The 26,208-nt window shown below is 36.6% G+C and overlaps 2 protein-coding genes across 2 annotated transcripts in view; both read right to left on the reverse strand.

Moving 5' to 3' along the window:
- The window catches only part of LOC149087611 (uncharacterized), a 48,704-nt gene extending 36,279 nt beyond the window's left edge, over positions 1-12,425 (reverse strand). Inside the window, exons 1-7 of the mRNA XM_089231923.1 lie at positions 11,922-12,425; positions 8,238-8,452; positions 5,779-5,896; positions 5,552-5,654; positions 4,996-5,096; positions 1,849-2,019; positions 263-356 (exon numbers count right to left, since the gene is read on the reverse strand). Of these exons, the coding sequence (XP_089088049.1) occupies positions 263-356; positions 1,849-2,019; positions 4,996-5,096; positions 5,552-5,654; positions 5,779-5,896; positions 8,238-8,452; positions 11,922-12,231 (1,112 nt within the window). The 5' untranslated portion in view covers positions 12,232-12,425. The remainder of the gene's footprint in view (positions 1-262; positions 357-1,848; positions 2,020-4,995; positions 5,097-5,551; positions 5,655-5,778; positions 5,897-8,237; positions 8,453-11,921) is intronic.
- Positions 12,426-18,235: 5,810 nt separating this feature from the next.
- The window catches only part of LOC149087612 (uncharacterized), a 33,444-nt gene continuing 25,471 nt past the window's right edge, over positions 18,236-26,208 (reverse strand). The window contains exon 6 of the mRNA XM_089231540.1: positions 18,236-19,075. Within this exon, the coding sequence (XP_089087666.1) occupies positions 19,008-19,075 (68 nt within the window). The 3' untranslated portion in view covers positions 18,236-19,007. The remainder of the gene's footprint in view (positions 19,076-26,208) is intronic.

A 26,208-nucleotide genomic window follows, 5' to 3' on the forward strand; every position in this document is an offset into this window, starting at 1 on the left:
AACGTGGACACTACTTTGTGTTTGCCTTCTGAGGCAATTTTAATAACTATACAACCCTTTGTAACATCGATGATGTATATCTGAGTTCTACACGTTATTTGGATACTTCTTCTAATTGGAATTACGCCTCTAGGATCAACGATTCACTAGTGAAATGCCGCAAATAATCACCTAATAAATAAAACTACGTACATGTTATAGCAGAGTCAATAAATAATTTGCTATCGCGTAACGAAATGAAATACATGAATTGTCTTTTTACCCGACGAAGAAGAAAGTTTGGACTCCAGGATAACCATTTAAAATAACTTGGAAGGCATAAGAATGTGAGGCCTCTCGAGCAAATATTGTACCAACTTAACGAATAAAAACAAAACATCGCAATATTAGGACTAACTTATATTTTGTAAATTGTTACAAAGTTCATTGATATGCAAATGTTGAAAAATAACAATACAAAGTTTTTATTTCATATATGAAGAAGTTTCCAAGATTTCTTTCTTACATTAATTTAATATAGGATTTTATTGATAAAAAATTGTAAGCTCTCTCCTTCACAACAATGCTAAGTGGAAAGGGGGGTCTGTGGTGATGAATATAAATAGAAATTGACAGCAGAAAGAAGATTACCAAAGTGGCTATATGAAGGTTCTAATAGCAGGAAGACGCGTAGGTGAATTCCGGAAATGAAATTCAACTCCCTGTACGGGAAATAAAACGTATGTTCTCATGCATCTCAGGTGACCTACTGGACCACCACGCTACAGAAGCAACGTAATTTTTTTCTTAGAGCTTATGTGCACCGAACGAGACCGGACGTGGACTGTCATACCTAGTCGCTATCTGGTGGAGAAAATTTCAGTTTATGTGAGCTATTCTCTGAATTATTCAGCTTTAATGTAAAAGCTCTAAGGAAAGGAGTTCGTTGCTTCTGTAGCGTAATACTCTAATGCGCTCTCCCGGCATGCAAGAGGAAGTGGGTCCGATTCCCCGTAGAGGCAATTGAATTTTCTTTGGAACTGGATTCATCTTCGTATCAGCCAGCTGTTAAAACCTTCGTATGAGTAGCGGAGAGTGACATCACATCTTCTCACTATAACATGAAAAACTGCATGTATTGAATCGGATGGAAACTCAGCGTTATATATAGTAATTGGTAATAAGATCATGATACCTAGTTTAATAGTGAAAACCTATTCTTCTTGGCTAATCAGCCGAATTTTAATACATACTTCAAACCATGTTGCAGGATGGGGCGTCTAACACATAGGCCAAAACGAGCACTGCCCGAGGTACTCATATTCATAGGTCAGCCATCTTCAACCTGTTCTTCACGAGCACCAACAGTGCTCAATGCTGTGCTAAATTTCGTACTCGCGAGCACTTGATCAACGCTTTAATTAAACACCCTGTAAAAATTACGTTGAAGGCTTACAGTTAACGCATATTTCAGGCATAATTATGTCAAAGTTGCCGTAAGGGGGTGCTTTTCGTTTGATGATGAGTACAGGCAGTGCTCGCGACACGAGAAAGGTTGAAATATTGAAGACTACCCATGCCATAGGATACCCCAAGATTTTCGAGTTCGAGTGTGTCATCCATCTAGTTGGGGCTCTGTAACGTCACTGTCTGACGTCTGCGATGTTGCAAAGAAATCCTTCCCAAGTGGTTATAAAATAACACGGGAAAAACACATTGTAATAAAGTTTGCATGCATATAAGTGACAATTACAGAACAATATAAATCAGTTGATTTTTCTTTCTTTAGTTCCAGTAACGAATAAAATTAATACTTCACATTTCCTTTTAGTAAGATTATGAAAGAAATTAAAGTACAAAGGTTCTCACACAGAATTTGATGAGGTATGAACGAATACGTATGACAAAGGATGATCCACAGTATGGTAACAACTCTGATTCCGTTGAATATCGAAACAGCATCAGGAGACTCGTTGATTTTCAAAAGCTTCTCGGTGTTGCTGTACACGGAGAAACACAACAGAATGCGGAAAAAGACTCCTGAAACGAGAATCAATCAAAAAATTTAAATTTTTAGCATTTCAATCGAAACTTAAAAATTTTAAGTTTTTAAAACATATTTCAATGGTTTCATAGCACGATTTCACTGACTTAAAGTAGTGTTATTATGTAGGATTTTAAATCTTGGGGGGTAAAATACGTTTAATACTCATTTATACTGTTTTTACCCAACTTTACTCCAACTTCTGCATTCATAAGTACCTGCGAATATTGAACTTAGAAACGTGGAATTATTATTATTATTATTTTGGTATTGTTGTGTTGGCTTCAGGAGAGACAAAGCAACAGCTCTCTAATTGGGTTTTGAGAACAGTGTCCGTATAAAAATTTTAATAAATGCAAATACAAATGCCACAACAGGCTAATTTCCCAACGAGGTTGGCTGAAAAAAGATGCTCAGAAAAATATGGATGTCAAATATATCGCCAAAATAAAGTGACCCAATAAAAAAACATATAGCTATCACGAAAGAAAAAAAATTAATTACTAATATTATATAATGCATTTTCTTTCAAACCGAGCACAACTCATGCCTATCACCATATATAGGAGATTTACTGCCAATTGAGTTGTGCCGGAAGTGTAACTGTGTGTGTACCAAACAGTCTGAGTGCGCATGTAGTGTTGTTTGCTTTTTCAGTGCTGCCATCTATATTTCAGAAGATATAATAGTGTAGTATATAATACACTGCCCATGATAAGATTATGGTTCTCTTCTTTTTATCTCACTATGTCTATCGTACTTGTTTTAAACGTATCAGTTGAGTCAGGATTCACGACCCCCACCCCCCCGAGGTAAGCTATTTCATTCATTAACAGCCATAGTAGCGGGAAAAACTCCCTGCGAGACACCACAACCTGGAATTGTCCCTTACCAAACAATACTTGTGTTCTCCTTGTCCAAGCAGTTAATTGACGGTGTATTAGTAACTCGTGGTCCATCGTATCCAATTTTTGAAAATTTTGAACTCTTCGATCTTATTATCCCGACACCTGCGTTCCTTCACTGCAAAAATATTCAAGAAATTTAGTTCTTAGCTCAAGAGCTTTGTGTGCCAAAAAGAGTAAGCGTGGCTCTTCTCTGCACCCACTTGACCAAGTCCATGTCCGCCTGTAGGTATAGATTCCAAAACCTTGCCGCATACTCCAAGACGAACTAAACCTCGGAAAAGCATATACTTACAATACTATACAACTCCTGCAATATGAATGACTTATTTGAGGTCTACGCGTTGTTTGGTTCCTTTTTTTCCCTGATTGGGAAAATAATATATAATGGATATATCCCCGTATATCGTTCCGAATGTTCATGATATTCATCTGGAATTTTTAAATAAGTTGCACTGTATATCTGAAGGGGGGAGGGGCGCAACCAAATTATGAAAAAATAAAATTGGTATTTCCCGCGAAAATTCTTAACTGAAAAATGTTTTATAAAAACGCACATATCTTGTGAAATAAATTGTTTTTTTTTTATTCAATTTCAAATTTCTATGCAGTGCTGATTTGATCATTTTTGTCACCCCACGGTCATTTTCTGCACACGAGGGCTAATTAGACCGGAACATCCAATTTATTGCCGATTCCGAACGGCAGCCATTTTTTATACTCACCGAGAGTTTAGTGCTCTAACCCCTCGATCTGGGACTCCTTGCGGTAGCAATATTTCTCGGTAATCATGTCGCCGTTTCTATTGTACCCCTGTGTTAGGAAAGTTTCTAACAAGGACGAACCGGTATCGAGCTCACGATACCTCTAAATAGTCTTTGATATCTTAAGCCAGCATCTTATCGACCTCTGGGCTACCGCTCTCTGTTTGAAGTGCGTCTCATGTACATTGTCAAAGTTTTCTGTAGGTTTCGTTGATTAAAAAATTTAAAATTCTGGAAAGAAGATACCTTTATTTGTTATTATAATCAATTTCTGATAATTTCCAATGCTATATTTGAAGTCTAAGGACTCATAATTTATTTTTTAAGAAATTCATTACAGCCCACCTTCTAGATAGGGCCACGAGTTCATAGCTAAAGTCGTGGCCCTTGGGGTTATGTGATGTGACCTCCACCTCAAGCCTAATTTTTCAAAAATGAGCTAAGCGGCACATTCGTGACCCAGTTCCAGAACACTTGGACGATCCATGGCACATTTAAAGATCCCTTGACTGACATATAGCGCACTTAAGAGGCTCCCAGTGCAATTCTACACCTAAATACTGGCGGCACCTCCCCAGATTACTTAAGTGATCCGCAGCATAATTACGGATCACTTGAGTGACACATTTACAGATAACTTAAAGCATCCGCGGAACATTTAGAGATCACTAAAGTGACTCTGTAGGGGACTTATCGATAGGGAGAATGTTAGTTCAGGTGCCCACAAATTAGCGACAGATTTCTTTCGTTTTTGGCACACTCAATAAAGATTCCATTAAGACTATTTCATATTTTTATATAATGTGATTGACAACGCAAGCATCAGTCAAGCCCCCCCCCTTTCCCTACCCTATATCATCAAAAGTCAGCAAATCGCAAACCCCCTCCCCTCCATCGACGCTGACGTAGTATTTTAATCACCGCAAAGGCTTAAATCGAACAGAGTTACGTAAGCTCTGATTTTATGAAACTCATATCATTCTCGAGGTGAAAATAAAATCTGAATGCATTTAGATGTAACAAATTCGGTCCTGGTGAAATAAAAAAAAAATATATCTTTTTGAACACCGATGTGTGTGTGTGTGTGTGTGCGCGCGTGCGTGATTATCATAAACATATACGTGCATCTACAAAAGAATATTTGAAAATTATAGTTGAATTTTCTCTTGATTTCATTCCACTTAAGCTTTTGTCAGTGAACAAAAAATTATGGTTGAATATTTCCTCTAGATTTTTCCTTAATTTTGTGTCAGCGAACTCACAAATCAGTTTCTACGACGTATTTAGAAAGAAATTACCTCACCTGGATTTTTATTCTCTTTATTTGACTCTGATAACCAGATCATAACTACGTCTGTCAAAGTACCACTCATAACCATCATGATCAAAAACCCGATAATTATTCTGAAAAAAAGGAATTATAGAAAAAAATGAATGTGTGAAGGAAAAAAAAAACATTAACTTGGAAGAAAAAAGACGTGAACATCCTAAGTGTAACGCATACCGGCTTTGTGTTTCTATTGAGTTTCTAATGACAAAAGAAGGTGTTATACTTCTTAATTTTTTGTTGTAATTTAATAGTCTCCTCGATCAGTTTTCATTTTTTGAGTAGTGTAATAGTACCTCTTAGTGTCTACGAAAGTTACTTTAGAATTTTGAGCGATTCTTGGAACGATTTTCTATAGAATACTATGTAAAATCGGGTTTAGGGGCTAACGAATGTGATCCAGAGCGAATTGTCTTTGTTAGCCGAGGTATCACTGCATATATGAATATTTCAGGTGTTTTCAGAAATAACGGCATTTCTTTGCTCTTATACCAGAAGCACAAACCAAATTAATGTATTTTTTACCACTCACACTGATGCATAATCATTCCATCCTTCTATTTTGATATCTTCTTTCACTTGACATTCAGCAACCCGCACGTCCAAACCAACGAATATGTTAGTCACTTCCAGAGCTAAAATTTCAATTATCAACCATGATTGCGTTTATAATTAGATACACATAAAATAATTCTAATTAGACTTTATACGAATACTTAAGCAAAGAGTTTCAATGTGAAGTCAAAGAAATCATCTTACCCTTGTCGACCATGAACTTGACGTCATTCTGTGTACAGGTGGACGGAACACATAACGCTAAACGAATTACCATCAATTCGTATTGTGGTTTCATTAATGAATTTATGCTGCCTATAACCTAAAAGATAATAAGATAATTCCAAAAATATAATTGTCTGTATCATTCCGTTACATAGGAATTAAATTATTGAATAATCTAAACAGCTATAATACTAGCTATACAATAGCTATAATACTCGGCGCTGCCCGGTTTTTTTTTTAATGAGGCTTTTTGGATCACGTGATATCTCCCTCTTTCTTTGAGGAACATACAAACCGTGTTAATGAATATGACGACTTCCTGCGCGACTCATGAAATAAACAAATCAAGAAACGTAGAAATGATTTTTTTCCCCTTTTTTAAGGGGTGCTAAGTATTTCGATCCCTCGCTCCCGAACTTCAAGTTATCCATCTGCCTGTTTCAGCTTTCAAAAAATGCTTAATTAAAGCTGTGGAATTTTTTCGATGTACTTTTTACGGGCCCATAATTAATTTTAAAACATCCTGAACTATATGAATTTATGCAGTTGTATATTAAAAGACATAATACGGAGACATTAATTTTCATGCTTGAGAAGATATGAATAAAAAGTTGAAATCAATGTTATTGCATGGATATCCAACTCAAAAGTAAGTATGGCTAATTACTTGATATTTAATCTCCTGCGCTTTGTATATCTCTAAGCGAACTCAATATTTGAAAAATCGAGAATTCTATACAATTTTTAAAATTATTGATGTGACAGAAAACCCTACCTAATTTCCGGATTTCTACAGTAAAATCGCCAATTTTAACACTGATTTCTATTAGGATCACCCTTTTGCTGATCCTCAAAGCGATGTTGATGATGATATAAGCATTTTGTTAAGCAAAAACAAATCTAAACAAACTGATGGGTAACAGTGTTGCTCATCATGTTGTTGATTTTGGGTCGTGACTGAAAAAAAAGTTAAAAAGTCATTTTTTTATACACGCGGACATGATTGTATTATATTTTTCACTCTATGGATGACTTTATACAAAGTGAAAGGAACTTTATTGACAGGTTAATAAATATTAAATAGCTGAGGGGAGTGAAGTCTAAAATTGTTTTTTTGTTGTTGTTTTTTTTATAAGAAGATTTATACATATTTTTGCGTGACATAATTTATAAGTATAAAATACCAAAACTTTATTGAGTGATTGAAGATTATGCAGCAAGGAGGTTTGATGTAATTTACCGTATCCGGCGAGATTGAGAGATTTTGTCCCATTTGTCCTACAAGGCAATTTTGGGTCCTTGTGTGGTTTCAGGAGGGTAATGGTCTTTGAGCAATACGTCTGCCGGGTGCTGGAGGCCGCGGGAAGAACACTACATCTCAAGAGGACAGATAAGTCAGAATGGTGATGAAAAGAAACTGTCACTTCTTGCCAGATAGCCGGCTACTGGCACTCTAGTATGTGCGAGAAAAATTTCGAGGCGATCGAAATTGACCGGTAAGTGAGGTGACGTGGGTTGAATTTTCTCTCATTCCTGAATCCATCTTTACATCAGCCATTTTTTTTTTTTGCTTATATATATTTTTTGTGATGTAACAGTATCTGTTCCATTTTACATAATCAAGATACTTCAAAATGTCTATTAAACATGTTCCAAGCTTCATTTCTTTAAAAGATGTCAATATACAAGTATGGCGAAGAATAACATTGCAAATACAAATACAACGCCACAACAGGCAAATTGCCCAACGAGGTGGCTGACTTAAGAACATCATGGATCCCCGAGCCATTTTTTGGAGGCCCTACCTACTACTACACCCCCCCCCCCCGCGGAGCCCCCCAACGAATCGGTACATGCGGGAATGTGCGTGTACGTGTAGTGAAACCTGACGTGAAGTTTTTTTGTTGTTTCTCTGTAATGCTTGTTATGTGTAGTGCTGCCATCTGCCACCAGTTTTTCTAACTATGAGTGAAGTGTTATGATTGAATGATTTATCGTTGTAGGACTGTTCCTCTCTGCGGCGAGACTTTTTAACGGGGAGATCGGCTCGCATTTGCGCTTTGAAGTTGGGAACCACAGAAAACCAGCTTCAGCCGACCACCACTGTGGGGTTCGAACCCGGATCCTCGCATCGCGAGTCCGTCACTATAACCACTCGACCACCACAGCGGCGAGTGGTTATAGCAATTCAAGCATTCAGTTAGCATTCAGTTTCCTAAGCAATTGTCAAGCAGAGGGGAAGTGAAAATAAATTCCATTGACCTAAGGACCATGACCCGAATGAAATGAAACTGAAAAAGCTGAGGAATAAGGTGTGCTTCTTTTTTAGAATAAGTTTTGTATATTTTTTCGTGCGACATATAAGTTCGAAACATAAAATTCCGAACATTCATTTAGTGATTGTAGGTTAGAGAATAAGAACGTTTGGTGTAATTTACCGTATCAGCAGCGAAATCATTCTCCAATTCGGGAACGTCCTCGACAATTCCGACTCGTGGTAAAACTTTAGGTAATGGAGGTATGACTTCCACGATGCAGCTCTTGCCTTGAAAGTTTCCAGTTACATTGATATCCAAGCAGCCGTCGAAATCACCTAAAGCCGAGAACGTTCCTCTTGCCATACCATCCGGTATCTTACCCATAGTGTCCAAAACTTGAAGAAGAAAAAATCAAACGCAATTCTTAATCAAACCCACAACAGTATAGAGTTTGATATTATTATATTCTTATTCAAATATTTTAGTTTCATTCCCAGAAAACGGGTTGGATACCCACTGGCGGAACAGAATTCAAGCCAATAAGATTTAAAGCTCATGCATAATACAATACGTACGCACAATGAATAATCTGCAGATATGTTTCAGCTTACAAATTCTGAAGACAGAAGAAAAAAAAAAACAGCATGAGACTATGCTCGGTCGCTTACGAGATATACGCCCCGGAGGGCGTAGAGCGTGAGAGTTCTGAGTTACAGGGAGAAAAAATAACAATAAAATTGAGGTCCCTATCTTAGGATCTAAAGGATCCCTAGTCATGTATGTGCAGTTATATACAATTACAAGAAAACATGTTTGAGGTCATACATAAAGCGAAGAAAATCAGATTAGGCAACAAGTTCACACCCCCCCCCCCCGACAAAATGCATTCAAAGACGAGAGATTCGAAGTAACATGTACTAGTAAAAATATATGCGCAAAAGTGCGAGACTATTAAAAAAAACAGGAAAAATAAAAAATCATAATAGGGGACTTGGTGAACACTGAGGATAGATAGAGTATCCCTCGATGGTCCAGTGTATATTTCAATGTACATGCTAAATACATGTGTTCAAACAGAGAAACCCAATATACTGATTTTAAATTTAGTTCTAAAATTTTTTTTTGGAATTTCAGGAAGTACATTTTTTTTGGTATAATTTCAGGTGAAAAATACGGCTATATATAAGTACAATATATTTTTTTCTATAATACATAATACATTTTTTTCTATATATAGTCGATTCCTTCTCGGTGTCATTTAATTAGTCTCTTACAAATTAAATAGATGTCCAACACTATCTTATATATAAATGTGAAAGTATGTATGCATGTTCTTTATACAAATCTACAGTTTTAGGCCGATCGTCGCCAGATTTTGCATATATACCAAACAGCATCGGGATTGAACTGTAGGCTACTTTAGCTGGGCAAATGCCCGACATGGGCGAAAAACTGTGTGGCAACAATGGTTTTGGGGCCTCAACAATCACTTTCGGAACGTTTACTTTGGTTACCGTGGTTTCCAACAATGCGTTTCAGACGTGAATATATGCCTTTACAATGGTTTGTCATACCTTTAATTCTGTTATTATAACAGTTTATTCCTTCATAACGGTTTGTCACTTTTCCAATCCTCACATTAATTGAAGAAAACCCGGGAAGCGCCGGGTATTTCAGCTAGCCTATATACAGTGTGGCCTGTAAGTGATAATGCGGCCTTTATCTTATCAACCGCCCATCGTATAGGTATAGTTTCAATTTAAAAAACTCTGGCACAAAATTAACACTCTGGTACGAAGTTAAAAAGTTATCATTATCCACCAACATGCGAGTTCAACTGCAATATGATTCAGCACTGCTATCATTTTCACATCAGTTGATCAAACTTTGCAATGGAAGAATTCCCGTAGACTGGACTGATTACGTTCCCAAATGGATTTTGCCAGTTGTTAAATTCAGTTCACGAACTTGCAGACAAAGTCTTCCCAAACATTCAACAAAATCACCGAAACCATGAGTGGCTTTGTGAGAGAGCGATTCTGGCATCGAAAAATGACAGTGTGAACAAGATCAACGGAAAAATCCTAAAACTTATTCCGAGAGACTCCACATCTTACAAATCGGTTGACACTGTCACAGACACAGCGCAGACAGTTCTGTATCCTGCAGAATTTCTAAACTCTTTGGATATTCTGGGTGTGCCACCACACAACTTGACCCTCAAAGTCGGAGCACCTGTAATGCTTTTAAGAAATTCGGAGACACCGATACTCTGCAATGGCAACAGACTCTGCGTGAAGAAATTGCACAATTACATCATTGAAGCAACGATTCTAACTGGATGTGCCAAAGGAGAAGTCGTCTTCATTCCACGTACCCCAATTATCACCGAAGAAATGCCATTCACTTTGAAGCGATTACAGTTCCCGATTCGTTTAACTTTTGCCATGACAATCCACAAAGCGCAAGGCCAGTTGTTAACAGTGGCAGGTATCAACCTACATGAGCCCTGTTTTCACACGGACAGCTTTACGTCGCCTGTTCGCGTGTTGGTAATCACAAAAATTTCTACATCTACACACCAGATGGGAAAACAAAAAATATTGTGTATTGACAAGCGATTGCCTGAAGATTTTAATTAAAATATTTAAAAATAAAAGTAACTTTTTCTTATTTGATGCGGAATTTTTTTCGATTAAGAAATAATTAATAAGCTATACGTATATACATTTTTTACGGGGCGGCGGGCAACGTCGCCGGGTATCAGCTTAGCTTATATATAAATGTGAAAGTATGTATGTATGTCCTTTATACAAATCTACAGTTTTAGGCCGATAGTCACCAGATTTTGCATATATACCAAACAGCAACGGGATTGAACCGTAGGCTACTTTAAAAGTTCGTCAGAGCTGGGCAAATGCCCGAAATGGGTCTGCCATTATAAGAGTTTATTCCTTTATAACGGTTTGTCACTTTTCCAATCCTCCCAGTAATTGAAGAAAACCCGGGAAGCGCCGGGTATTTCTGCTAGCCTATATACAGGGTGTCCTGTAAGTGATAATGCGGCTTTAATCTCATCAACCGCTTATTGTATAGGTATAGTTTCAATTTAAAAAATGCTTAAAAGGCGTTTGAATAATATTCGCTGCACAAGTTGGACGTATGACGTCGCTAACAACAGAGAACAACAACTACGATGACAAAACTGATAATAAAAATGTTCAACTCCAGCTGATGAACTCAATGCTTCCCTCAAATCATCAACACTCTGGATGCTTTTAAGAAATTTGGACACACCGAGACTCTGCAATGGCAACAGACTCTGCGTGAAGAAATTGCACAATTACATCATCGAACACCGATTCTAACTGGATGTGCCAAAGGAGAAGACGTCTTTATTCCACGTATCCCAATTATGGTGGCAGGTATCAACCTACTTGAGCCCTGTTTTTCACACGGACAGCTTTTCGTCGCCTGTTCGCGTGTTGGTAATCCCAAAAATTTGTACATCTGCACATCAGATGGACAAACAAAAATATTGTGTATCCAAAAACAAGCGACTGCCTGAAGTTTTTAATTAAAATATAAAAAAATAAAAGTAATTTTTTCTTACTTGATGCAGAATTTTTTTGATTAAGAAATAATATTAATAAGCTATACATATATGCATTTTTTACGGGGCGGGCAACGTCGCCGGGTATCAGCTAGTACATTTATATGTCTACGACCATAGCAAAACGCTGGAAGGTAAGCTCTATTAATATACAAAGAAATCTCGATATAACGATACTCTTTGGACAAAAAAAATATGCTGCTGCAGAAGAGTTTGAAAAAACCCAAAAAATCTACTTTTTACATACTTACATCGAAAAGCCCACATTTTCAGCTGCTTGAGGCCGACTGTAATTTTCATTATACTCGAAAAACATTTCGGTGATATTTTTGAGATATCCTCGGGATCGAAATTCCTCACCAATTTCCTGGTCACGGATGAAATCAAATTCTTCAGGTTCTTCTCCGTGGCTACCCATTTCTGGCCTTTACTTAGAACAGGAGGAGCACAATCTGCACAACTCGAGTCCTCTGATTCTGAGGCATTGCCTGGATATTTACTGAACGCATAACCAACGAATGATACAGATATGATCGCAATCAAATACACCCTGAGAAACATCACTTCATAAATTTTTGCACTCTTTTAAGACACGTAAAAAAAAATAGTTATATTTTATACTGCTGCTGCCGCTGTAGCATGATGGTCCGCCACTGACGAATGTGACAGAAAAACCGTATGATATGAATATTATATCTGAAAAAAGAAAATGGATTTTACATTTTTTCATGTGGACACTTATTCTAGGTATTAAAACTGTGCAGATAACTCCAGTTGAACGATTAACTGATATTTTCTGAAATCAAAAATTTTCCTCTTTACTTTCCGATTGTCATCCGTTTATATTATTCTAGAACGATCATCTCTGAAAAAAACAGGTTTATTTCTGTTGTAAATTGGAAAACAATCGATTACGCACGCAAAACAATATACTCACGAAGAGTAATTTTTTCCCTATTGCTGTATTATTCAAACACACAGGCATAAACAACGGAACACTTTAATCTATATACTATGTGTACAACTGAATAACAACAGAAAATTACTGGCATCTTATTTTCCGTAAACATCACCGGTTTAAAGCTGAATGTCAAAGAATTATGAAGGAATAGCATAACATTCTATAGCGCTTAGGGTTAGGATAAAGATCTACGTTTTCTGATAATATTCTGTATCCCAACCATGAATTTCAAGAACTATCGTAAGCTTAATTGCCATTTTTTTTATCAAGGATTTCCTCTATCCTGAGATTATTTTTATGGGCACAACAGTGTCGAGACAGGAATGATATTAAGCATCGGGTATATGCAGTTTCGCTTAATGATTTTCGGTTCTCCTGGTGTAGGCAATTGCATTCTTATTGTGCGTTACTTCTTAGAGAGCCATTAAATCGAAATGCCACTCTTTGAATTGTTTCGCATAATACGATGGCAATTTACGTTTCGTGAATTAGATGCATGGTAGCCACCGTTAGGTTGTCTGGGCATTCTCCTGATAGCTTAATGTAGCGGACGGTCCAGGCTGCGTATAAAGTAGCGTTCAAAAGTCGTTTGGCAAATGTAATAATGCTTGTAGTGTTAACTCATTAACATGCACTTGCACTGTCCTGACCTTGACATATGTAAAGCAGAAGAAATATATTTACCGACAAATGAAGCTGAAATTTGTTTGTTTGTGGGTTCGTGAGCTTTTAGTGTGTGTGTCTAATTTTCGTTCTTGGACGGATTAAAATTGTTTTAACACTCGTAGTTTAATCCAGTGTAACCCAAAGTGGGCAATATCACCCCCTGGAGGGCGATGGAATAGTCCGGGGGGGGGGGCGATAGAAGCTACAGATATAACATAGGATCCTATGGGTTCGCTTGAGTTGGGGGCTGATGAGAGAAAATAATTCCAGAAGAAGGGGACGATGGAACAAAAAGTTTGGGAAACTATGGTTTAATCAAATATGGAAGTAAGTGATTCTTTTATTTTTTCTGGATCTATAGTAGGATTATGCAGAACACACGGTGAAAACTCTAAAGCACATAAAAAATATTGGATTTCTTCGGGAAAGCTTAATTAAGAATTCAAGGAAGCGATGAAATCAAGCTAGATTATCGAGTGATTTTTGCATTTCAAGACAGTTCATAAGTTTGTGAAATCATATTTAATGACCTCGGAAACATGTCATGTAAAAGTAATTTTCTTTCAATACAATCAAAGAAGACAACAGAGATGATAGAAAGAACAATCAAAATGCAAGCAAAGAGGCATCCTCGAAAATGTTCAACTGGCAAAAAAGCTGATAAATTTAATGCGAAACACTGTCTGAATGTGTGTTTATCACTTGTAAAACATTGGCCAAACATTATGGACATGTTTGGTTGTCTTCCAAGCGGAAAAAGAAATCATTCTTACTTAATTACAGACCAGAGCTTCACATTAAGGAATCTGGTGGTGTACCTCGTGTTTGGCGGCATGCCAGCTAATGCAGGGTAATATGGTAATTTTCCTAGTAAATAGCGAATGAAACTGTCAAGGGCGTAGCGAGGGGAGGGACTTGGGAGTCTGGTACCCCCCCCCCCCCCGAAATGTGAGAAAATGACAGAAGAAAGGGAAAAAGATGGCCAAATCTATTGTTTTATCACTTTAGTTCCCCCCCACGAACGAAATTTCTGGCTACGCACTGGAAACTGTCTTAAAATTAGAGGCGGCATTTTGAGCATTGTTACTGACCATTTCCAAGAAACAACTTAGCTAATGGCCAGTAAAGCTTTCATGAAACACAATTTTCAATTTCATGAAACACAATTTTCAATTTCATGAAACACAATTTTCAATTTCATGAAACACAATTTTCAATTTCATGAAGCACATAAAGAATTTAATGATTAGATAGCACGGAATAATTTTTTATATTATAAAATTTCCCTTTGTTTTGGTAAGTCCAAACATTTGATAAAAATGTTTGACGAACTTATATATTTACATTTTATGTATGACAATCTAAAATAAATTGGTAAAAGCTATATACGAAGGCCTGGATAATCGAGGTGTTGTTCGGAAAGAAAATTCACGTTCCTCTGTGAGGACTCGAACCACCAATCTCTCGCTATCTGGGCGAGTGTTCTAACCATTGAACTACAGAGGACAGACATTTTTCATCTTGGGGCTAACGTCGTAAGAGCTATTAGCTGAGCTAGGAGGCTGTCCACGTGCACAGTCCCGTTCAGCATCCATACATATGCTCTAAGGAATGAAAATGTCTGTCCTATGTAGCTCAATGGTTAGAACACTCGCCCGGACAGTGAGAGATTGGTGGTTCGATTCCCCACAGAGGAATGTGAATTTTCTTTCCGAAACATCATCTCGATCTCCGCTTGGTTATCCAGGCTTTCGTACTTCGCATGAACAGCGGAGAGTGTACTAAACCAGACACGCACCTCGTCCCAATCCATGTGCGGAATTTCTAACGATCTGGTAAATGTTGGAATGTGCTTGTACGAGTTCTAAACTGAACGAGAAGTTTCTTAATGTGTAATTATTTTTATGTGTAGTCCATCTGCTGTCAACTTTCCAACTATTAGTGAAATGCAATGATTGAGTAATTGTACCGTTCTGTAGGCCTGTTGCTCTCGTGTGGAGAGACTTTTAGAAAGGGGAGATCGGCTCGCATTCGCTCCTCGAAATTGGGAATTGATTTTATATTGCAAATAGTAAATGGTGACTAAAAAATGATCAGATGATCAAATAACGGCAGTCTTGAGAGCTTAAATATATATATTTTTTAAAGTTAGTGGTTTCTGGGGAAGTAAAGTTTTCCTATTTAGATAGAAAGCGATATCTCCTTTGCCATCAAATTTCAAAGAAGGTATCGACTTCCCATTCAAATAGGAAACTTCACTTCCCAGAAGCCGCTAACTTTAAAAAAATTGATGTTTCGACTTTTAAGATTGCCAGTTTTTGATCATCTGATCATTTTTTCTCATACCACTGTTATTTTCTACACACGAGAGCGAAGTAGACTAGGACCTAGAATTTTTACCCGATTCTGAATGTCAGCGTTCGGGAATTCTCTTTTTTTATACTCACCTCAGGTTGGTGTCTGTGTGGTCATGTTTTTTTCCCCGTTCCTGTTATACCTCCCTCCCCCCCCCCGGTCAGGAAAGATTCTAACAAGGATGGATCGGCTATCAAATTATCCCAGACCTCTAAACACGTCCTTTCGCATTTTAGACGAGTATTTTATCGACCTAGGCTACCGCTACTCTAAGATTGGCAGCGGAACATGAGGTGGTATGGTCGCAAAAAATTTCAGTTGTGCAGGGCTCCTTCTCTCTCTACTTGCTTTGAAAAGAGGATTGAACGGTGGGATCATTGCATATCATATTAGGAAAAGATACTTTAAAAAATAACGCATTATATTTTTTGTTGTAAATATATTTCTTGATTTTTTATGATTTTGCTCTTCGCTCGTATGGAGCGAACCTTGCAGGAAAAATATCGTCTGTACTTTATGGCGTAGACGGAATTAGATACATTCCGATCTTCTTAGTGTTTAAGACGCAAAATATAATCATATTCCTACTCACGTGGGCGCTGTAAGATACTCGTCTAAAGTATCACTACTACTATTAGACCAGACATTTACCTCGACCATATTCCTCTGAGGAACCTCTAACGAATAGGTACATGTTTGAATGTACGAAGGTTTTTAACAACTGGCTGTTGCGAAGATATATTTTGGAATGAGAGAAAATTCAGCGGCCCCTGCGGGGAATCGAACCCGATCGGCTGTACACCGAAAGGGGCCGTCCATGTACGGTCCCTTTCAGTGTACACGAGCTCCAAGGAAAGATTGAGAGATTCCGTGCCTCTGTAGTCCAGTGGTCTAGGGCGTTCACCCGGAAAGTGAAAGGACGTGGGTTCCCCGCAGGGGCCGCTGAATTTTCTCTCTTTCCAAAATATATCTTCGCAACAGCCAGTTGTTAAAACCTTCGTATGGTAGCGGAGAGTGACGTCATCCCTGTATATGTTTGAATGTCTGTGCATGTATAGTGAACCTTCCGTGAAGTTTGTCTCTGTGTAATGCTTGTTATGTGTAGTGCTGCCATTTGTGCAATCAATTTTTTTAAACTATGAGTTTTTCCTCAACTCAGGGCGTGAAGTGTAATGAATGAATAAATTATACTGTTGTAAGCCTGTTGCTCTCTGCGACGAGACTTTTTAAACAAGGCTTTTTGCGGGGAGATCGGCTCGCATTTGCGCCTCGAAGTTAGGAACCGCAGAAGCGCCTAAAGTACCTAACGACGTTTAGAGGTGTCGCAAGTTCTATACCCGGTTCGCCCTTGTCAGAAAACTCTCCTGACACAGGGGTACAACGGCGACATGACCTGCATTTTTTTATTCACTGATTGTGACGCGTTAGAATTAAAATGTAATGTATATTACGAATTACGATTTTTCTTAATGTATGTATTTCATAAATCTCTAGAGAAAGCCTCTCGGAAATATAAATTTGAATCTGGTCAACTGAAATTGATTAAGAACTGAACCGAAGGAAATCAAGGAAAATTACATGAAAAGATGATTTTACTTGACTTTACTGAGAAGTACTCTCAGAAATGATATTTTTCTCTGAAAAATTCACATGAATTATTCAGAAAATATAAAAATGAAACTCACTCACATATCATTCGTCACTTATACAGGTGATTCAGAAAAGATGGGAAAAACTATAAGAGGTGATAGTGCACACTAATACAAACAATTGTCATCAAAGCATCTATGGTCTAATATGAAACGCAAACGCGCTATCACGTTTCGAAACGACCAAAGGTTGAAACGGCATTCTTGTGTGGGTGAAAAAGAACGTCATGCATGCAAAGAAACCGTATGCAAATCTGCGTCACAGTGGCTAAAAGGCGCGGATGCCAGCCTCGTGAAGTTATTCCAGCGTGTAACCGTTCTAGCAGTTGTAACGAACGGGATAATGGTGCACTTTGGTAATACTGAAAAAGCAGGCATGCATTTCATTTATGAGTCTAAAAACTGAAGTACCACAGAGGCAGCACGAATGTACAGTGAGCGTTTCCCCCACAGGCCGTTGCCCAATCCAAAAACATTTGCGCGCTTGCATCGGCAGCTGAGCGAAACGGGATCCTTTCTTGCTTGCTTCCCGGTCTAATGCACTGTGACGCAGATTTGCATACGGTTTCTTCTTTTTCCCCAGGATACGTTTGCATGCATGACGTTCTTTTTCAACCGATAAATTTCAACAGGAATGCTGCTGTTTTTCGAAACACGCTGGTGCGTTTGCGTTTCATGTTAGAACACTTTGATGACAATTGTTTGTATTGGTGTGTACTATCACCTCTTCCCCCCCCCATCTTTTCTGAGTAACCCTGTGCATATCTATATATACGAGCATGAGATATTTATGTACGTAAATATTGACTGGAAGAGTAAGTGAACAAGACCTTTCCGTACAGTAATACAAAACAAGTTTACTTCTAATACAGATATACAATTATAGTAATTTATATAGTAATACACAATAGATATAAATACTATACGCATTTCGTAAATGTCTACAAGGAAACAAGTTAGGCAGCTAACCTCTACTCTAATGAAACCATATAACACAAACAAGATATAGCGATAACACATACGCAAACTGAAACAGGAACTTTTGCAACGTGAATTGTGCATGTTATATATGTCTACAAGGGAAGGTTAGACGTTAAGGTGCCACGGTAGACATCTTGACACCTTAAATTCTAACCACTGGACCCCCTCAAATCCAGTCTGCCCCTCCCCCGAAGGACAATCCTGTGTATGCCCCTGTGTATTATGAACCCCCAAAAAAAGGAAAAATAAGAGGGAAAATATATTTTTTTTATAACACAAAAATGGAATTACTGCACTAATTTTTATTAGGAATTTAAATCAGTGAAAGTTGTTACCGTATACTCATTCCTCTTGTGTAATGAAATGCGATTTATTTCCGCTTTTAAATATAGCCACGAATAACGCAAATCTAAATTTTCTTCACGCCTTACAAGGAATGTGTCGCCAAGTACGACGATAGCGTGCCAAGTTATGGATACCAATTGAACTATTCAACTCGCCACGTGAGGTGCGCGTGCTTCCAAAAAGTGGGGACTGAACAATAGGATGCGCAGTCTAGTTGTCTATGCTTCGTGTACTAGTGTCGGTAAATCATTCAATTAGTATCCATGTTGCAACAGTTATTCTCGCAATCGAATTTCGAAGTTTTCTCTGTATGTCGTGAGGTTCTTGATGACACTCTGTCCCAAGTAAACATGATTTTATCCAGCTGTATGAATGGTGCTTCAATCAACATGCTCAGCAAATAGGCTGCCATGGTGGAAGACAAGACAAATGAAAGGTATGCGGAAACCTGAAAACGGAAAAAATAATGTTATTATATATTGGTTTTGAACTAAAGACGCAGAAATTCTTGTAATGCAAAATCAGATACTCACAAGAAGGTACTTACAAGAAAGTGCCTACCATTTCAAATCAAAACTAAAGAAAATAAAGCGACAATTCTGACATTACAATGTAATGTCAGAAAACTGATATCTAATATACAGTGATATCCAGCATATCGGATGAAATTCTTGTATGTTGACTCATCCGTGGCGAAAAAACATCGTGCGTGTGCGTGTGTGTGTTACTATGTTACTATTTTCACTAAGTTACTATTGCTTTCATTTTTGCGCCGACATTTGTATGTAATATATTATATTATAATATTAATATTTCAATGTAAAGAGTCTAATGAGTAATATGGCCAATTTTATGTATTTTTTTTAATTTCGGAAGGAATTGACCAGTGATCTAAATTTTTTTTTTTCTTGGGTCCATGCCAGTTCACCATACTGTGCCGAAAATGTCACTTTCAAAATTACGTTGTTATTTTAATCAAATCAAATTTAATGTTATCATATGACAGTACAAAAAAAAAGAGAATAATTTACCGAGGGGAGTCAATCAAAAAATGACCCATTCTGGTAAATGCTAGTAAAAAATAGTATGGAAAACAGAATAGTGTCAACTAAAAAAAAAAATCAAAATTATTCAAATTAAAATAAAAATTCATGGCAACAGAGGAGTGCAATTTAAAAACAGTTCTACATCCTGCATCTAAAAATATACATTTTTTGGATATTGGAATGAAAGCAAAAAATGTTTCTTACGATACATTTGCATTTCTTCTCAGGTTCAGTTACTCCACAACTTTATTTCGTTTACCATGACATGTGCGGTTTTTGATGATTTTTCAACTGCATCATTTCAATTTCAATCTGTATAAAATTCTGTCTGTCATGTGTAGGTTTCTTTAGAATATTTCACAGGTTGGTTTTATGGTATACTCTCTGTGGCGAGCAATGAACACTGAGCATGCGCGAGTATAATTTTTTTTTTTTCGGAAATTTCACGTAACCAGGCATCTAGGGACCACTTACCCAATTTCTATTCACTAAGAAGGAAGAAAATAATTCATCTGTCCAAAGTGTTTCTATTTCCTAGAAAAAAAATTTAATTTTTGATTTTTTTGGTTTAATTTAAATCATTTTTTCCCAAACATTTGTTCCATCGCACAGTCTTCAGAAAAATGTTTTCCCTCATCCCCCCCCCCAAAAAAAAAAAACAACTCCAGTGAACCTATAGGATCCTATGTTATACTTGTAGTTCCTGTCACCTCCTTGGACCGTTCCATCGTCCCTTAAGAGGAGATATTGTCCACTTTGGGAAACACTGATTTAAATAATGTTACGGTTATACACGTTCCTTACAAAAAATTAGAGCACTCGAGAAATTGAGAAAAGCAGTTCATGGAATTTTGAAGCTGGAAAGAGCTCAAATTGAGGGTACGGTTGAAATTTATATTTTCATTTTCTAAGAGGTTTTTCTTGACCTTTTTTCTTTTTCTTTCAAACAGCTGTTCCATTTATTAACAACCCTATTACAGAAAAATTCCCTGCGACACCGCAACATAGAATTATCCCTTACTAATCGATAATCGATACTGGTGTCCCCCTTGTCAAAGCAGATGATTGACGGTGATTCACGGTCAAGCCTATCAATCCCGTTGAAAAATTTGAACAGTTTGATCACATCTCCCCTGACACTTACGTTCTTCCAATGTAAAAAAATGTCTTTCTTCATAACCGTGTGCCAACAAGTACACGCATAGCTCTTCTCGGCACCCCTTCAACCAAGTCTATGTCCCGTTGCAGGTATGGTCTCCAAAACCTTACAGCATACTCCAGTCCAGGACGAACTAAGTCTCGGAGAAGCGGAAGAATGATTTTAGGAGAACGCGAAGAGACCTCTTCGAAAATGAAACCGAGCATTCTATTCGCTTTTTTTGACCACCGCTGAACAATGTTCAGAAACCCTAAGCCGCTCAACTAAAATAAATTATGTTATACAAATTGTGTTAAACCAAATAACTAAATTTATGTTATTTGGTTCTGGTACTTTCAATGATTTTGGTGTTCTAAAATACCATAGTATGACGGATAGTTTTTCCTGGAATTGAGGATTTAGATTAGACACCATATTTGGGGATTGTTTTAAATTCACAAATATCCTGGAAAACACATATTCTAGACAAATACGATAAACACCTAGACAATACATCCTAGACAAATACCGTAAACATGTTGGGGTAAATCGAGAAGCTATCAATACTTAGATTAAGACAACCATAAGTATTCTTTATGGGCATTGTATAATATTTTATCATGTGTATACGTGTATTGTTTATACTTTTTGTTAATTGCATTTTTAATTGGTTTGGTGTATTTTTGAAATATATGACATCCATATTTTTATGGGCATCTTTTTCTCAGCCACCTCGTTGGGCATTTTGCCTGTTGTGGCGTTGTATTTGTATTTGTATATTAATTCGAGTATTTGTATATTAATTCGAGTATTTCACATAATAATTCGAGTGTAACATTAAATCGCAACAGTAGGAAATTTTATTTTATCAGGAATAAATGTTCCCAATCCATTTTAAAACTGCTTGATTTTGCGTTAGTAGAATCTAGATTGAATTACGGCGTTCGATGTTGAGGGTTTGGAAAACATACTTCAGCAATCCTTCTACACATTTCGTCACACAGTACTATTCTGCCTATACTATTCTGCCTTCACACAGTACTATATCTACATTCCTTCACCTGTACTATTCTGAGTAAAACTGCGCACATTTTTCCAGTTTTCAATCAATTAAAGAGACTCCCTCTATAAGATTTGTATGTCCATAAAAGTTGAAAAATGTTTTATAAAAGAAGTAGCAATCTCGTCTTAAATTACATAAATCTGGAATAAAACCTTGACGTCACACTATACAGGTGCCAAAGCCAAACAAAACTCGTTTCTAGAATTTTTTCATTTATTTAGTTTCTAAAATATTTAATTTACTTCATCACAATAACACTTTTAATTGAAATTTTCAGAAATATATATTTCATTCTGCATATACTCATATTTAGCATAAATAATAATAAAAATGCTTGAATAAACATAATATAATGATTTAAATGAAAATATATTAAAGTGATTTTTTCTACCATTTTAAGAATGGTTGGTATTTTTAAATTAATTTTGAACTAATTTCTTAATTAATTAGGTGGGTCTTTCAGAAAAGTGAGAAATTGTTTATGAAATTCAAACTTTTATCAACATTTAAACGTTTCCTAATGATTTTGAGTACTTTTGGGTGTTAATTTTTAGAACCACTTTCAAGCAGCGACGATGAAAACCAGTTTTATTTAATGACCGACGATAGCGTAGGATAGCGTTCTTCAGTGACGGCAAGTGGCCTGGCAAGTTGACGAAGTGGATAACTTTAGGGACAACTTCGTAAGGCAACTTGGCAATGAAAGTTATGATGCAAGCGGTAGATACGATCATGACGAATTTTATTCATGTTTATATAACATTCTTATTGTGTATTCGGCATGAAATATGTATTGTATCCATAATTGAAATTTGTAAAATTATATCGGATTATCACAAAGAAGTGATACTCGCCTCCAATATCTCCTAATTATAGAGAACAAAATAGCTGGAATGGTGTGTTCTTCAGCTTTCATCCAATTTTACATCAACAGAGTCCCTCTACAAAAAAAAATGTATGTGATTATTTATATTATATTTATGTAATATAGATTACCGTAAATTTTGGCTACTTTGACCCTGGAAAACTTATTTGGCCCAAAACGATAAAATAATAAAGCATGCTCTTACTAATGTAGAAAAAAAAAATTCGGAACTAGTTTCAAGAGTTTTTGCTAAAGCCGGGATTACACTACATAAGTTTTAAAAAATTTATTTTACAAAACTTGAAAAATGCAAGCACCAAGTGCATCGATTACATTTGAGCGAATGTAATCAATAGACTTATAGATTTTTTCTTCAGGTTTTGTAAAAGATCTTTCACCATACTCTTACAGTGCAATCCCGGCCTAAATAATGGTACTAAGCAAGACAGAGCTGAATGCATCTGGTTAGTTCACGAATAGCCGAGTATACAGCAACAATGGCGGTTTCGTATGCTGTGATAGCACATAATTTTTTCAGTTCTCAAGCTGTGGGTAGCTGTAATCCAGCTTTGTCAAGTTAGGTAGATGCCGAATTAGAAACACGATTTAATAACATAGTATGATTTAAATATCGGTTAATCTTTCATTTTTTCCGAAAACATTGATTGAAAATTTGATCTCTGGCAAAACTTCAAAAATACGCCCTACTTTGACCCAACATTTTGATGGGCCAAAGTATGTAGTCTTTTTAGTAACACTTAGTAATTTGTTTGTGAATACACTTGAAACCATAATTATGAATTGAATAATTATGTTCATCTTTTAAATGTCACTCCTATTTCAAGATTTGATAGATGGCTTGTAAATATAAGGATTATAGATGATTATGGGTTCCTAATAGTTAAGCCTTCATAGCCGGTTGAAAGATATCTTTTATTTTTCTTCTTTTTTATCAATTTGTATGGCATAAGATCGTTAAGTTAAAATTAAAAAAAAAATTAAATATTGTTATTTTTATCACTACAAGTTGAAAAATAAATTTTCTTTCAAAAATTGAAGTTTTTTCCCGAGAGTTCAGCTACAATAATTACCCAAGCATTTCCTTTAATGCTTTTAGATAGGAGAAGGTGAAGTGGGCCAATGTTACCCCACATACAAAGATAACATTGGACCAAAACGTTTTTATTTATTTATTTAAGTTAACAAAAAAAAAAAGGTTTAGTAACATATACATAAGATGTCCTATCAATATAAAGAAAAGGTTGACACAACTAAAAAGTACAGTAGAACCTTTCGATAACGGACACCCACGGGAGCATAAATTTTGTCCGCTAACGGGGAGTGTCTGCTTCTGGGGAAGATACCATATACAGATCGTTTATACGACTCTCTCTATCGAAATCCAGTTTGAAGATGTACTGTGTGGTCCAGTGGTGAATCTGGCCGGAATATCTGACTCATACCAATGACCCGAGATGGAATCCCGGAATGATCAACCACGCTACTTCTGTAGAATTACGGAAATCAAACTAGTTTCCAGTATTCCAAATATCCTTAAAGCCTTCCTAAACCCAGCTTGTAGATGTGCTGTGTAGTCCAGTGTTATACATATCTGACCATCATCCCGCTGAACCGAGTTCGAATCCTGGAATGATAACCCTAGCTACTTCTCTACAATTACGGAAATCAAACTAGTTTCTAAATATACCAAATTTATACGGTGTTTTGCTTCGGTCGCAATTAGTTCCCATACATGTTACTGCTAAAATGTAAATGTTACTGTGTGTGTGTGAAACTGGTTTACCGGTGGTTGTGCGTAATCAACATTCGTCTCGATACAGAAAGTTTGATAAAATCTCATCGCATTCTTCACTTCCTTACTTTTACTAACGATTATGCATAATTCCAAAATAAAGTTGGAAAGTGTGCAAAAAATTATAACCTCTCTTCTCTTCATTAAATCAATTAATTATTTTTACCCGTACATGATACGTGCACTATACATATTTTGCGATTTAATTAAAATAAATTAAAATAAGTGTGAAGAATAAATAAACTCCCATATCATTATCAGTCTTGTAATGTTGGCTTTCATGACATGCTTTCAACAAACAAAACCAGCATTCCCATTCGAAATCACCATCCTGGACCCTAGTTATTTCCGTTAATTAAGTAATTAATATTAATTGAGATTTATCATATTTACCGACACGAGCCTTGGGATTAAACATTATCTAAGCTGAATATGATAAATTTTCAATTTATGACCAAAAATTAATGAATTGGTTTGGAAAAAAAAAATTCTGTTTTCCTGATTTTACTTCTCCGCTAGTGAGTGTCCGCAAGCGGGGAGTGAAATACATTGAGGCTCTATTCCACTGGACCGGGATCCGAAAAGTGTCCGCTAGGGGAGGTTCCACTATAGTAATTATATTGTGTTCATTGGAAATTTAATTTGGAATTTTTAAAAAATGTTACATCGTAGCCAAGCGTTTACGGTATTTCGGAGAATTATTTGCTTTCTTAAACATAATGAATGAGATAGGAATTTTTTTATTACCCGATGAAAAAGAATGTTTCCGTAGCAGGAAAACCGTTCAAAACTATCTGAAAGGACAAGTTTTTCATGGAAGCTGCTGATGTACTCGGACCGACTAGACAGAAGAGGAAAAAAAAAGAAATGAAAATATAAAAATTGAAAATTTGTTTCTTCAATACATCAAAAATCTGGCAGATAACTTTAAACACATTTTACATAAGGTAATGGAAGATATTTTATGGCCATGTTGATATTTTCTTAATTTTTCTTATTTTCAAACGAAATTCAACGCGCTCGTATTCAGAGCGAAGGATGCATAATTCGGCCTCGGCTGTGCTGTTATTTGATTGTGTGTGTGTTTCCAACTTTTTTTTTTTAACTCTTTCAGCGGTTTTTAAAATTTCCCCTGATCCGCATTTTAACATCCTCAGCGAAAAAATGCTACACTTTTTTTTCCTTTAAAGAAGACTTTCTTGCGATTTTATGCAGGTGATAGTGCCCCTCCTAAACTCCAAGTTCAAAAAACCGGAAGAGTGACTGGCAGGAAAGTCGGAAGTATTTCGAAGCTGTGGGTGATAATATTTATTTTTATATAAGAGAGAAATCTTGATTTCTAAAACAATTCTGGGGATCCATGCCAAAATTTACCGTGCGTGCTCGAGCACCCACAGCAACCCCGGGTTCCGATGCCACTGTCGGTGGGAGTTGGTTCGAACCCAGTACACGGAGTTACCTACATTATTTTCTGTGTCCTTTTACGTTCAGGCAACAAATTTAAATGGCGTACAGTTGAACTTACAGAGATAAAGCTGAAAAACTGTTATCATTGTTTACACGTGGAAAATTAAGGAAAACGATGAGAACAGGTTTTCGTCAAGTCTCCCTCACCCAGCAACTCTTTCCCTAATCTGTATGTTTTAAAGTATTTGA

Source organism: Pholcus phalangioides, unplaced genomic scaffold (genome assembly GCF_987345545.1).
Source record: "Pholcus phalangioides strain wild (caught in Gottingen) unplaced genomic scaffold, Ppha-v1.0 ptg000004l_1, whole genome shotgun sequence".
In the NCBI taxonomy this organism is placed as follows: domain Eukaryota; kingdom Metazoa; phylum Arthropoda; class Arachnida; order Araneae; family Pholcidae; genus Pholcus; species Pholcus phalangioides.